The sequence below is a fragment of the Ceratotherium simum genome, chromosome 35 (genome assembly GCF_057802395.1).
Source record: "Ceratotherium simum simum isolate JZ-2026a chromosome 35, ASM5780239v1, whole genome shotgun sequence".
Lineage (NCBI taxonomy): Eukaryota > Metazoa > Chordata > Mammalia > Perissodactyla > Rhinocerotidae > Ceratotherium > Ceratotherium simum.
In genome coordinates, this window is record NC_141934.1 from 23,363,220 (window position 1) to 23,376,505 (window position 13,286).

Sequence of the window (13,286 nt, forward strand, 5' to 3'; positions counted from 1 at the left end):
TCCTGCAATTGACTTTGGTCCAGATACGGCAATGAGCCAAGACAGCGAATGGAATTCCCCTGGCCCCCAGGATTAGTTTAGGTTGGTCCAATCAGAGCAAAGTCAAGCACTTTTGTTTAACGGATGTATGAGGTAAGGCTCTCACTCCCCTGGATATGAAGGAGCAAGCATGTAGTCCCAGCTGCTGCTGGAAGTCACCTTATTATTAAAAGTTTATAAGAGAAGCTGGCCTTAGGATAACTCACATGGAGAAAAGCAGAGCTGAGAGAATTTTAAAAAGAAGAAAGAAAAGAGGCAACAGCTGCTGCAGCCTGGATTGAACCACGCCTGTGACTTAATTTTGAACTTTTCGTTTACATGAGCCAGTATTCCTCCTTATTGTTTAAGTCAGTTTGCACTGGATTTTCTGGTTATTTTTCCTCTGTTACTTGCAACTTAAAGCATCCTAACTCATACAACTTCCCTACAAAAGCTATTAAAAATCAACCAATCACAAATATATATTGGACATTACTCTAATCAAGCCACTTGAAAGATACTTAAGAAACTGAAAAGTTGGTTGTTCAAAATCTAGCCGGAAATAAGGGATGAGGATAATTGTAATAATAGCAGTCACCGACTAGTTAGTGCTCCCTCTGTGTCAGGCACCATGCTATGTGTTTTACTTATGTAAAGTAAATAACTCATACTTACAACAACCCTAGAACATGAGGGTAGGTAAGATTATCCCCATTTTACAGAAAAGAAAATGAAGGTTCAGAGGGCTGATGTTCTGTGACAAAGCTAATAAGAAGTAAAGAAGAATCCACACCCAAATCTGTGTGACGTCAAGGTTTGCTGTGCTTTTAATCATGCTCTTTACATGATTCTGCTATTACTTGAACTAAAGTTCCAAGAAGGTAAAAAATAATGTTAAATCATTGCTTTTTGCAGGGAAAAAAATTAAGGACTAGAATATAAATATGAGCTGAAATAAAAATATTAAGATAAACGTAAGACAAAATTAAGACATATAAGAGAAATTCTAACACTAAGATAACCTTCCAGAAGATCATTCCACTACAAAAAAAGATTTAGACCAATATCACAAGTATAAGATTTTTTAAAGCATACAATTCAACCTGCTAACTTCAAATAAAATAGCAGCAATCATAACAAATATAACTGAGCTAACACTTAGAGAATGTGCCGGGCAGTCTTTTAAATACTTTAGAACTATAACTCCTATAACTCATTGAATCCTCACAAAAACCCTAGGAGGCTGGGACTAATATTATCCCCATTTTACATATTGGGAAACTGAGCCACAGAGATGTAAAATAATTTACCCAAGGTCTTAGCAAGGAAGGGGCAGAGCAGGATTCCACCCCAGACCTTGTGGTCTCCAGAGTGCATGCTCTTACTCACCATGCTGTACATATTTAAGCATGTAAGAATCCTACGAGAGCAACATTTGAATATGTACCAAGCAAGGCTGGGAGGCAGGAAATCTGTTTCACAGCTTGGTGTAGCAGAGAGAATGAATGAAGGTTTGGGCTCCTACTATTGTGGGGCTGGATTCAAATCCAGACTCTGCGACTTACTAGTTCTGTGACCTCAGGCCAGTTACCACACGTCTTTCAGCCCCAGATATAATACTGTCTGCCTCCTAGAGGACTTTCAACGCAGGCAGACATTATTCTTTTCTGTTCTTAACAAGGAAAGCTGCTACCAAGGCACTCTTACAGAATATTATCAAGCAGCCAGTTAATTTTAGAACAACCAATTGTCTGAATTCAAATGGACATTAAAAAAATTGGTTTCTATGTAGACAAAGCTTGCGCCACTGACAAATCAAAAATAGAAATAATTAATACCACCCATCTCACAATACTTCTACAGAGACTTTTCAAGTACTTACAACCACCTTACCACAAAACTATACAAATTCTTAGCAATAATGCAATGTGAAGTCTTGACATGAAGTTTGAATATTCTCAACACGAAAAATATTAACAAAAAACACACGATACTTTAAACTAGTTTTAATTATACCTACCATGTCTGCAGAAGAATTGAATAACTACTTTGCAGTTATCAGATCTGGTGAATATTTTGCAGTTCTCTACATTTCTTTCGAGGGAATTCAGACATTTAAAGATGGGCAGAATTGACTGTAACACAAATACATTATAGAACAGCACATACTTAATATGGCTTTTTGATTAGTTAATAAAACTAACAAAAGAAGAGTATGTATATTCATAAATAAATAGACTTGTCCTGCATGCCATTTAAACCAAGTATGAAGTACAGAATAAATGTTATGTCCTATATAATGAATATTTCTACAATACAAGAGAAAAACAGGGCCACTTATATTTACCTTCATACCCAATTTGCAATTTAAATTCGATATTGTGTCACTATCATTCATTTTCACTGAAGTTGACCACTGATAATGTTGAAAGAAGACAGGAGAGAAGAGGACACATCCATATGCTGACCGACAAGAATTCACAGATCTTAAAGCAAGCTGGAAAAATAAAATAATAGCTATTTAGGAAAAACATCAACTCCTCTTAAATGATTAATTGAAAAAATTCTATTATGTTTAACATCACAATTAAATGTGTTCAAATAAGGCTATGAGATGTTAACTGCATTATATGGACTACATTATACACATGAATTATAATATTTATATTATATGGACTGCATTATACAGTGTATTGAATTTGTGTATATATACATATATGTGTACATATCTATCTGGAATACATACAGGTATTATATCTAAAATCTTTCATGTTGAAATTGTAAAATTGTAAATGCCTACAGGGGCCTTAACTTTAATGCACAAAGTGGCAGAAAGTAATATAATAGGGAGTAAAAGGATTGCCGCAAAATGGCGATCTCTTGCCTTGTCTGAGGGGAAAAACTGTTAGTCAGCGTCAGCCACCCACGTCCACTTGGGGATGCAGGCCCCAAACTGTCAGATCTTCTGAGTTTTCCAGAGATTCAGATTTTTATGTGGACTCTCCCAATTTTTAAGTGTTAGTAAATTATTTCAATTTTTAAAAAAATACAGTGCAGGCCCCACAAAACACTTCTGTAAGCTGTATCTAGCCTCTTGACCACCAGTCTGTGACTTCTGGTTTAAATCAATTGTGTTTGTCTGCATGATCTTTGAGTTTACTACGCTCTAAATGTATTCAGATATGTAAAATAAGGATGAACAGTGAAAGCAATAATTACAATTTCTGAATTTCCTAGTTAACATTCAAACTGGACTGGGATTTTTAAACACCCTCTTTTGCCTTACTAGATGGTCTATTAGTTAACTGTCTTACTTACACCTTTTTCAGACGGGTCTAGCCACAGCTCATCACTAACTCGTGACAGAGCTTGGATTGCTTTCCCAAATACTACGGAGAAAAAGAAAGGTGCTGCTTACATTCTCTCTCTCAAACAATAAAAACAAATCATAGGACCACTTCAGCATTCATGGGACTCAAGATAAATTCATAAAAAACAGTGTTTTATAGACTAATGCTGCATTGGTTTAAGAAATGTAATACCCTTGGCAAAATGCCAGACACACAATAAGCGCTCAATAAATTCAAAGAAGGAGTGTGTGAAGTGATAAAATGCAACACAGTTCTTTTCTGGATGTTTGCATTGTTGCATGGAGCTACTGTAGCAAGCCAATTTCCATACTAATGTATTTTTAAATTTAGTTTAAATAAATGTATTCCCCACCCCACAAAAAAAGTTTGAAAACTGCAAGGAAAGGACGGTTTGAAGGGTTTTAATAACTTCACAGGTGGCAAAGTCAAAACAAGTCAGGAGACAGACCATAGAGACATTTAAGATACATCTCTGATGTTTGAGGGCAGCATGGAAGATGCCAGATCTTCCCAGCAAACACACTCAGATACCTTGTCAGAAAGAGAGGCTGGGGCCGGATGAAATATTGGTCTGGCCTGGTATGACACCGCTAATGTTCTTATGATTAAGTACAAAATGTGGCCAACAGATATGGACTACCATGCTGCAGTAAACATAGATGCCATATCAATGCAGTAGAAAGTAGAAAAAAGGAAAAATAATAGCAGAACATAAAATCAGATTACAGTACTTAGGAATCAGAAGCGTTTGAGTGACAGGTGCGGGGTTCGAATTGAGAAAGAGAGGGTGACCCGAAGAAAAAAACAGAGAGAGGCATTTGTCCCTTTTCACGCCTTCACATTCACGGCTTTTTCCCGGAGCTGCTTCGAGTACACCTTTCACTCGTCCAGTGAGCATTTATTGAGCGCCTACTGTGTTCCGAGCGCGACCCGAGGCAACGGGGTACAGCAATGAACAAGACAGGTCCAGCGCCTGCCCTCAGGGGGCCTACAGTCTAGTGACACTACACAATCACAGGAACAGGAGCTTATGAAGAACCGAGGAACACTGCGGAGGAGAGCCCCCAGCGCGCCGGGGACGCACAACGGCGGACTCGCGCTTCCCTTTCCCGAGCGTTAACCCGCAGATGTCAACGCGGGGCGCGCCGGCCACAGCTCCCGACGCCCGTCAACCGCACCTTCAGGGTACAGTCCTGGGAAACCGCTGCTTTTCTAAACACACATTTTCTGGAGCAACTTACAGGTTTAAAGGACCATTTACAATAAATAGTTGCTGTACACTTCCTTTATTATGGAGCTCTTTTCACGTCATTTCCATTTCAGTCCTACCACAAACTCTTAACACAAAGGGGCTGTTGTTATTCTCATTTTACGGATGAGGAAACTGAGCCTCGACGTGATTCAGAGACTTGTCCCAGGTTATACATTAACAAATGGTAGAATCCGGAATAAAAACCAGGTTTATCCTTCCTCATGACACTAACTGTCCAAGCATATTTTTTTCTCCCATGTCCTCCCCACGCAGCCCTTATCGTCCCGAGTTCGAGGCCCGCACTCCCAATCTCTGTCCCGAGGGTGCATCGTCAATGCACGGACACCCACGAACATAAACGTTACGCATAAATAAAAGCGGAGGGGCCTTCATCCTCCCCTCAGAAGCGAACAGGACCCTGGTGGGTGAGGGCTGGCTCCGGCCAGGCCCTGTGTCCTCAGGCCTTGAGCATAAAGGCCAAGCGGCAGAAACAGGACCACGATGGAAGCCGCCCCATGAACCTTAGCCTTTCCGTTTTTTACACAGGAAGGCAAGAAAGGCCACTTCACCTTTCACCTGACTGCCGCTCATTCCGCACTTCAGCATGGCTGCGCTGCGGAACTCAAGGCGCGCCTCAACTCGACGGCCCCAGGTGCCCGGATGTTGCCCGCGCTTTTCGAAGCGTCGAGATTTCACACACACTCCCCTCCTCTTTCCCAAAGATGAGTTTCGCTTTACGGCGGAAAAAGGCCTGTGCGGGCCTCCGTACGGCGGCCTCTTGTCGACCTCGTTTTTCATTGGTTGCGAGCCAGGTGGGCGGGTCGCCGAGGAACCTGAGGAAGAGGGTGGTGGCGGCTGTGGTGACTGAGCGGAGCCCGGTGACAGGATGGTGAGGACGGCAGCTGCGGCGACCGGGGCCTGGCTCTGGGTTTGGGTGCTGTGTCGTTGGGAGTCTCTGGGCTAGGGCCTGGGCGATCCCGGGGGCCCTGGCGGGCGCGGCCCAGACTCGGGCCCGGGGAAGGCCGAGGGGGAGGGTCGGGAGCGGCCACCTCTGGGTGCGGCCGGCGCGGCCTCGCACCCCCGCCTCGGGGGCTAGAGGACGTGCGAGGGGGAAGAGGGCCCCTCAGCCGCTGGGTGGTCACGAGACCCGCATGCCCGAGCACGGAAGGGCCTTTGGGCCTGTGCCTCGAGCGTCCCCGAGAAAGGGGCACGATCCTCCGTTTCCAGACGTTTCTCTGGTCCTTTCCCGCAAAAAGCGCCTCCCGCTGGTTGGGGTGCACCGCTTACCACCCCAGTGTGGCAAAAGCTGGCTTCTCGGATGCAAAACGGGAAGCAGCGAGCAAAATCTCCTGCCCTTTTTGGTTTGCCATCTGGGGAAAGGGGATGAGAACTATCCGCTTCGCACCTGAGAAGACGTGCAGCTGCCATTGAAATGTGGTAGGGTGTCCTCAGGGACTCGATGTGGCTCTTAGCATTGCTGGGACCCTTTAGAGCAGGATTGCTTAGTGGTTTATGAACTTGAAATTGTTTGGAAGGTTTTGTGACTATGTACGTTCTTCTGGGCGAAGGCCAGTGTTGGTAAAGGCAGTGGGGAGCTTTTCCTCGGTCGTTGATCAGACTGCCCCAGCCACCTTCAGGGCCGGTCCATCACCCCCTCGCCCCCAGTAGGTTGCCACCCCTGAGACCTCCCTACATAAAAACTCTGGAGCTGCTACTGGAGATGCCTCATGGCTGTAGTCAGATGTGCAAAGGTGCCTTTGATCCCCTAAAAAGCTAAGAACGGTTTCAAAAGGAGCTTGATTATCTTGGTATTTGTGGTGGTGACGTTAGCTGTAAAGGGACTTCTCTCTCTGGTGGGCATCCATTTCATTTTTAAGGTTATCATGATTCTGTGACAAACATAGCCTTTGACGTGGCCTTTACACGTGACAGCCAAAGATCTATGGTATATGCTTCTTTAGCTTCTTTATATATGGAAAAGGCTTTAATCCTACTTTTGTTTTTGCTTCTAAACAGACTCCAGTTTAGAGTAATCCAGTTTACAGTAATTTTGAGACACTTATCTCTGGGAGAAGACGAAATTGCCTGACGTATGATTCCATATTCGTGTTTCTGAAGTTTTCTTGAGAGGCGAACACTTTTTTTAGAGTAGTTGTAGTGGAACATCACTTTTCACATGAAGTAGGAAGAACTGGGCAAGAGTTAGCATTAGCTGATTCTTTTATGATTAAAAGCATTTTATTTGGCAGCAAATTCAAGTGTGGGGAAGGTCCAGTTTTAGCTGGAGAAATGTGTTTGCGTTTATCATCTTTAGTTGGTGACTTCGTCACTTGATAATGTATTCATAGCGTTGTGTTAGATCTTCTATACAAAATAATGACCTAGCTGAGTGTAATTTTCCAACTACTGGAATTTTCAACATAAGAGAATTAAAAATCAGTATACTTGAGGAATAATTAGACCTTAAGAATCCAGAAAATGTTAGCTTTCATTTAAGCTATTACTAATGAATGTTCCAAATTTTGTCTTATAAAATTCTAAACAGAACAGGAAACAAAAGGGATGGGAGTCAATGTGGAGAATAAGATTAGGAATAATAGAAAAAATTGACAGGGCAAAATTTTTAAATGTGTAAGTGTGTTTAAGATGTTCAAAAATATAGTAAGGGGCCGGCCCTGTGGCTTGGTGGTTAAGTGCGTGTGCTGCGATGCTGGTGGCCCGGGTTCGGATCCCGGGTATGCATCGAGGCACCACTTCTCCGTTCATCCTGAGGCCGAGTCCCGCATACAGCAACTAGAAGGATGTGCAGCTACGACATACAACTATCCACTGGGGCTTTGGGGGGAAAAAATAAAATAAATAAAATCTTTAAAAAAAAAAAAAAATATATAGTAAGTGGTTTTTTTGGTATTGTTTTGAGCAAAGCTGATTTTTAACATTTTCTTTCATAACACTCAGAAATCATTAACAATTGTTTGCGTATTCATTTGATACGAGTTTTTTGTTCTTTTTTTGGTTTGTTTCTTTTCGTTGCTTTCTTTTAACATTGGTCATGTTTCACCCTTTTTTTTGATTCCCCTGTCTGCAATCAACTTCTTCATTCCACTAAGGCTGGGCACAGAGTAAGTTTCTTCTCTTAGCTCCTACTAACAATGGTGGTTGGGTGGCTGATTACTGGGATTTTCACCCTTTTATTGTCTATCAAATAGGAAATAACCAAATTCCTATGCTTTGATTGGGTTGGTTCTTTATTTGAATTTAACAAGACTTCCATTTCCAGAATCTTTTGTTGTCTTAAAAGACTCTATAATCTGTGTCTAACCTGAACTCTCAAGTGTGGAATTCGGGCAAGGACAATCCTCAAAGTGTGGCATTTGTTATGTGACACTATTTTCCCTATTACTTTGTCACCTGCAGGAAGCCAGAGTCCTAGTAAGGATCCTTACTAATTAGAAATAATTTCTGTGTAGTCATTCATACAGTTATATCCTTAGATGGCTAGTAGTCTGGGTACACTTGGGCATAATCCAGAGTACATTATAGAATAGGTCATCAATCATTATAAAGTATCATGTCTTGGGGCGGGCCCCGTGGCTTAGCCGTTGAGTGCGTGTGCTCTGCTACTGGCGGCCAGGGTTTGGAACCTCGGGCGCCCACCGATGCACCGCTTGTTTGGCCATGCTGAGGTGGCGTCCCACACACAGCAACTAGAAGGATGTGCAACTATGACATACAACTATCTACTGGGGCTTTGGGGAAAGAAAAGGAGGAGGATTGGCAATAGATGTTAGCTCAGGGCCAGTCTTCCTCAGCAAAAAGAGGAGGATTGGCATGGATGTTAGCTCAGGGCTGATCTTCCTCACACACACAAAAAATAAATAAAAATAAAGTATCATGTCTTAACTACTGTTCTTTCTAGCGCATTCAGATGGAACAGCTCATTCGTTATTAGTCCCAAACATTTTCAACCTGTTATAGACATATGCCCTTTTATGAGGTTGAGGTTCTTCTTTTTTTAATATAGAAATCTATTTTTTTTTACCTTTTTCTCAAATGCCAGCTTCCTACATTAACTATGTACTTCAATCCTTATCTGAAGGGATCCCCCTCTAAAGATGAAGATTGTTCTCTCTCCAGGTACTTTTGTATTGATTACCAATGAGGGTGGAAACTTCGAGGTGGTTTTTAGTTTTACAGATGTTTCGTCCACTAAGATCTGGATTGAAACAATTAATATAAGTCATTGAGTAAATACCAGCTGAAACTACTCTTTATAAAGAAGAAACTTATTTAACTATTTCGTTTAAAGTGCGCTGATTTTGTAAGCTTGTGTTACTTCAGTTACTCTACGTCCTGGTAACAGTTCCTTGCCTTTGTAATCATTTTGATATTTGTTGCAAGATGAATCAAGCTTGTTTTAGTAATAATTTTAATTTCACACGTTTTGTTTTTGATTTATTTCAATTTACAAAGTCTGTGGTGGCAAAACTATTTTCTGTTTTATCCTATTTTAGATATTTAATGTTTTCCTTGATGATGTTAAGGAATAGTCATACCTTCTTTAAAAGCAGTTAAAGGGCATGTACATTTATGGATGGGATGTCTGTGTGGGAAAACATCCTGTCATAGAATGAAAGTGCTTATTCTAATCAACATGAAGAAATTGATTCTCTTGTCCTTTGGAGGGCAGATATTATTTTTAAATGACCTTTTTGACAATATTCTGTTACATGACTGAATTAAATAATGTTTATATGTCAACTCTTAAAATTTTTAAATTAAAATTTTACAGGATTGAGATTTTGTATTCTTTTATATTTAAGTGCTAAATTTATTTTTGTCATCTGAGACTATGTTGCAACTCTACCTTCTGCTAAATTCATCATGTATTTAGCTTTTTTTTTTTTTTTTAATCTTCTAATGCACATGAAAGATTGTGAAAATGTTATTTTAAGTTTGGGAACTAAACTGGGGGTACATAGGCAATTTAATCTAGATAATAATATGACAGTGAGGATTTCTAATAATGAAGGAAAGAGAAGATAACAAAGATTATAATTCAGAAGCACATGTTTGCCCTATTGAAACTCTTTGAAACATAGGGTGGTTTTATTCCTCTGTAATGTATAGATAATACTTTTAAGTAGCAAATATTGTAAATTTTGGCTACTGTCCTCCAAATAGTTGTCAGTCTAGTAAACATAAATTATAGAATTAACTTTTTTTCTCTATCATTACATTTTTAATAATTCTCTTTATTAATGTTCCAGGAATCAATATATGAGGTTTTACATTAAAACTGCAGAAATATGAATTACCATATCAGTCTTCAAAAATGCCAAATTCCTTAGAGCCCAGTAGTATATTTTTCATTTTACAATTTTTTTTTCAGTGTAATTTATAGGTCTCTAAATGAATCACTTTAGAAAGCTTGATTTTATTCTTGGTAAATAGAATGATTACCTGTATTGTGTATGCACACCTGTTTATGACCAAAATAAAATAAGATGGATTTAGAACAAAGTATGTTACCATATGTGTGTTTGTTTAAATGGTCATGATAGGAACTGTGTGAATAACTTCTGCTCTTTTGCTTTCTGGAATCTCTGGTTAGTTTAATTTAAAGGGGAGTTATGGGAGGAGAATCCTTGTTTTGACATCATGTTTAACAATACACCTTGTCTCACCTTGACACTTTAAAGTTGGTGTTGGTATTAGGAGACCTGCACATCCCACACCGGTGCAATAGTTTGCCGGCTAAATTCAAAAAACTGCTGGTGCCAGGAAAGATTCAGCACATTCTCTGCACTGGAAACCTTTGCACCAAAGAGAGTTATGACTATCTCAAGACTCTGGCCGGTGATGTTCATATTGTGAGAGGAGACTTCGATGAGGTGACGTATTTCCCTTTCCCTTCCCAAATATTTCCTTTTCTCGATTCTTACATATCCTCTATCTTTTAGGCCAGAATTTTTCAACTGTGAAGATCTTTTTTTTTTTTTTAATTTTCCAAATGTAAAATTACTACACATACTCCTCTCTTACTGTTTGAAAATCACTGATTTTAGATTACTCAGTAAGCATATTAAGTATTTGTTCTAACTAAATTGATACGGAGTAGAAGTGGTTTTGTCACTATTTTTTGTAGTACTGTCATTTAGTTTATAAAGTTTTGTTACGAGCTTCTCACCACCCCACCTCTACTACCCTGTTCCAAGCCACCATATCCCTTCCTGTATTCCACCTTCCTGATTCTACCCTTCCTCCTGCCATACTTTGTTCTCCAAGTAGCAACCAGAGTGATTCTTTTTAGGTGAAGTAAGATCACATCACCACTCTGCTGAAAACCCTGCCATGGCTCCCTGTCTCATGGGTTAACTATAAGGGGGCGTGAGGGAGTTTTGAGGTGATTGAACTGTTCTATATCTTGATTGTGGCGGTCCTGGAACAGATGTCTGCATTTGTCACAATCCCTTGAATTGTACACTAAAAAGGATAGTTTTACTGTATGTAAATTATACCTCAATAAACCTGACTTGAAAGAAAAAAAGTTAGGAATTCTGGAGTTCTAACTTTGCCCATTAGTTAATAATGAGATTTTAGACAAATTACATCCTCTTTCTGGTCTTAGTTTCCTCCTACATAAATATGATTGGAATAGATGATTTTTAACACTCCTGCCAGTGCTAACATTGTATGATTTAACATGATAAATCTGTTTCTAGTATGAAAAATCTATTTTGTATTTCTAGGAATATAAACTTTTCCATTAATTATTTAACTTCATTTGTGCTCTTTAATGGGGCTCTTTTATACCAAACGAAATGAGCATAGTGTCTTTTTTTTTTTTAAGTGAATTTAAAAAAGAGTTTGGATAAACTAGAGGTGGCATGGAGGTGAAAGATGAGGGGGATGAGAAGAGAAGGGGCAAACTTCTTGTCAGTAATTAGAATATTGGTTTGTAAAAAACATATTGGTTTGTAAAGAACATATTAGGGATTCTGTTTGTGTTATGCTCAAGACAGTTCCAGTAGCAAGAATTAAAATTTTTTCTTCTAATTTGCTAAATTCACAGACCCTGGAGCCATAATACCAGGGTTTGGATCTTGGCTCAACCCCTTACTAACATGACCTTGGGCAACTTATTTTAACCTCTCTGTGCCTCACTTTCCTCATCCATAAAATGAGGGTCATACTAGAACCTATCTCAGGATTGTTCGTAAATATTAAATAGGTTGATATTTATAAAGCTCTTAAAATAGTGGCTGGTTCATATTAAGTGCTATATAAGTGTTAACTATCATTATTATTTTAAGCCATTTATATAACTATTAAAGCCTGGGATATAATTTCAACACACCCTAGCTTACAGGTTATATGCCTAGGATTCTTAGGTATAAGAAACTTGCAAATTTGGGGCCATAATTATTCTCTACAGCATGCCCAAAAGAGCCCGTGTTCTATAAAAATAAACACAATAAAGGGATTGCATGATAAATTCCAGTTTACCTGGAGTAAGTTATGTTTTGAGCATAGTTGCAGCCTTAGAGACTGAGAAGAAATCAGATATCAGTATCTCTAAAATATATTTTTCTTATGTCTGTTTCTTATTTTAGAATCTGAATTATCCAGAACAGAAAGTTGTGACTGTTGGGCAGTTCAAAATTGGTTTGATCCATGGACATCAAGTTATTCCGTGGGGAGATATGGCCAGCTTAGCCCTGTTGCAGAGGCAGTTTGATGTGGACATTCTTATCTCGGGACATACACACAAATTTGAAGCATTTGAGCATGAAAATAAATTCTACATTAACCCAGGTTCTGCCACTGGAGCGTATAATGCCTTGGAAACGTGAGTGATATGCAATTTGGGAATTTGGGAGTTTTATAAAGTTAATAATTGCACGTGTGACATTTCATAAAAGAGAAATGTGACCCTTTAAATATTTATAGCCTTTTTGGCAGTCGTCTTTTGGTGATTATTCTTTTTAATGTGTAACAACCAGATTTCTCCTTGAATCCAGTTGTCATCTTAAATTGAATTTATAGTGGTGCTGTTTTTAGTACAAAACACTGACATTATTTATATTTTCTTCCAGAAACATTATTCCTTCATTTGTGTTGATGGATATCCAGGCTTCTACAGTTGTCACTTACGTGTATCAGCTAATTGGAGATGACGTGAAAGTAGAACGAATCGAATACAAAAAATCTTAAAGCTAGGCCTGTCTTGATTTTTCTGTTGGGTTTTTTTTTTCATTCTCCTGTTCAAATCAAGTAAAAATTTAAGAGCCACAAAACTGTATCACTTTTCTAATATTTTGCAGTAAAATATCGTCTTCTGTTAATAAAATGTTCTAAGCTTCTTGTAAACTATAAGAATATATTTAGTTTAAGTATATGATTTCTATGAAAAAATGTCCACCACACAGTAAATGGTCACGTGTTAGGGAAAGTTTATCCTTGTAAATATCTTCCAAGTTGATATTTGGAACTTTATTACAAACATAGTGCATGAGGAGAAAGAATCTAGACTTTCTTGTATACATTTTTTTCTTCTCCAGTAATAAAGTTACCTTTCATTTATACTTTCTTGATAAACTTGTGTTTTAATTTTTACAAATCATAAAAATAAGAGATGGACT

General features: G+C 39.0%; 2 protein-coding genes across 2 annotated transcripts in view; one reads left to right on the plus strand and one right to left on the minus strand.

Annotated features, from left to right (window-relative positions):
* RAD9B (RAD9 checkpoint clamp component B) overlaps nt 1-2,515 on the minus strand; it is a 30,311-nt gene extending 27,796 nt beyond the window's left edge. Inside the window, exons 1-2 of the mRNA XM_004429980.3 lie at nt 2,366-2,515; nt 2,039-2,153 (exon numbers count right to left, since the gene is read on the minus strand). Of these exons, the coding sequence (XP_004430037.3) occupies nt 2,039-2,153; nt 2,366-2,416 (166 nt within the window). The 5' untranslated portion in view covers nt 2,417-2,515. The remainder of the gene's footprint in view (nt 1-2,038; nt 2,154-2,365) is intronic.
* Nucleotides 2,516-5,792: 3,277 nt separating this feature from the next.
* Nucleotides 5,793-13,229, plus strand: VPS29 (VPS29 retromer complex component). The gene is made up of 5 exons (XM_087423597.1): nt 5,793-6,002; nt 7,686-7,763; nt 10,344-10,535; nt 12,258-12,493; nt 12,741-13,229. Exons 1-5 carry the CDS (start codon nt 5,793-5,795, stop codon nt 12,856-12,858), a joined length of 834 nt encoding a protein of 277 aa, XP_087279723.1. The 3' UTR covers nt 12,859-13,229.
* Nucleotides 13,230-13,286: the final 57 nt, after the last annotated feature.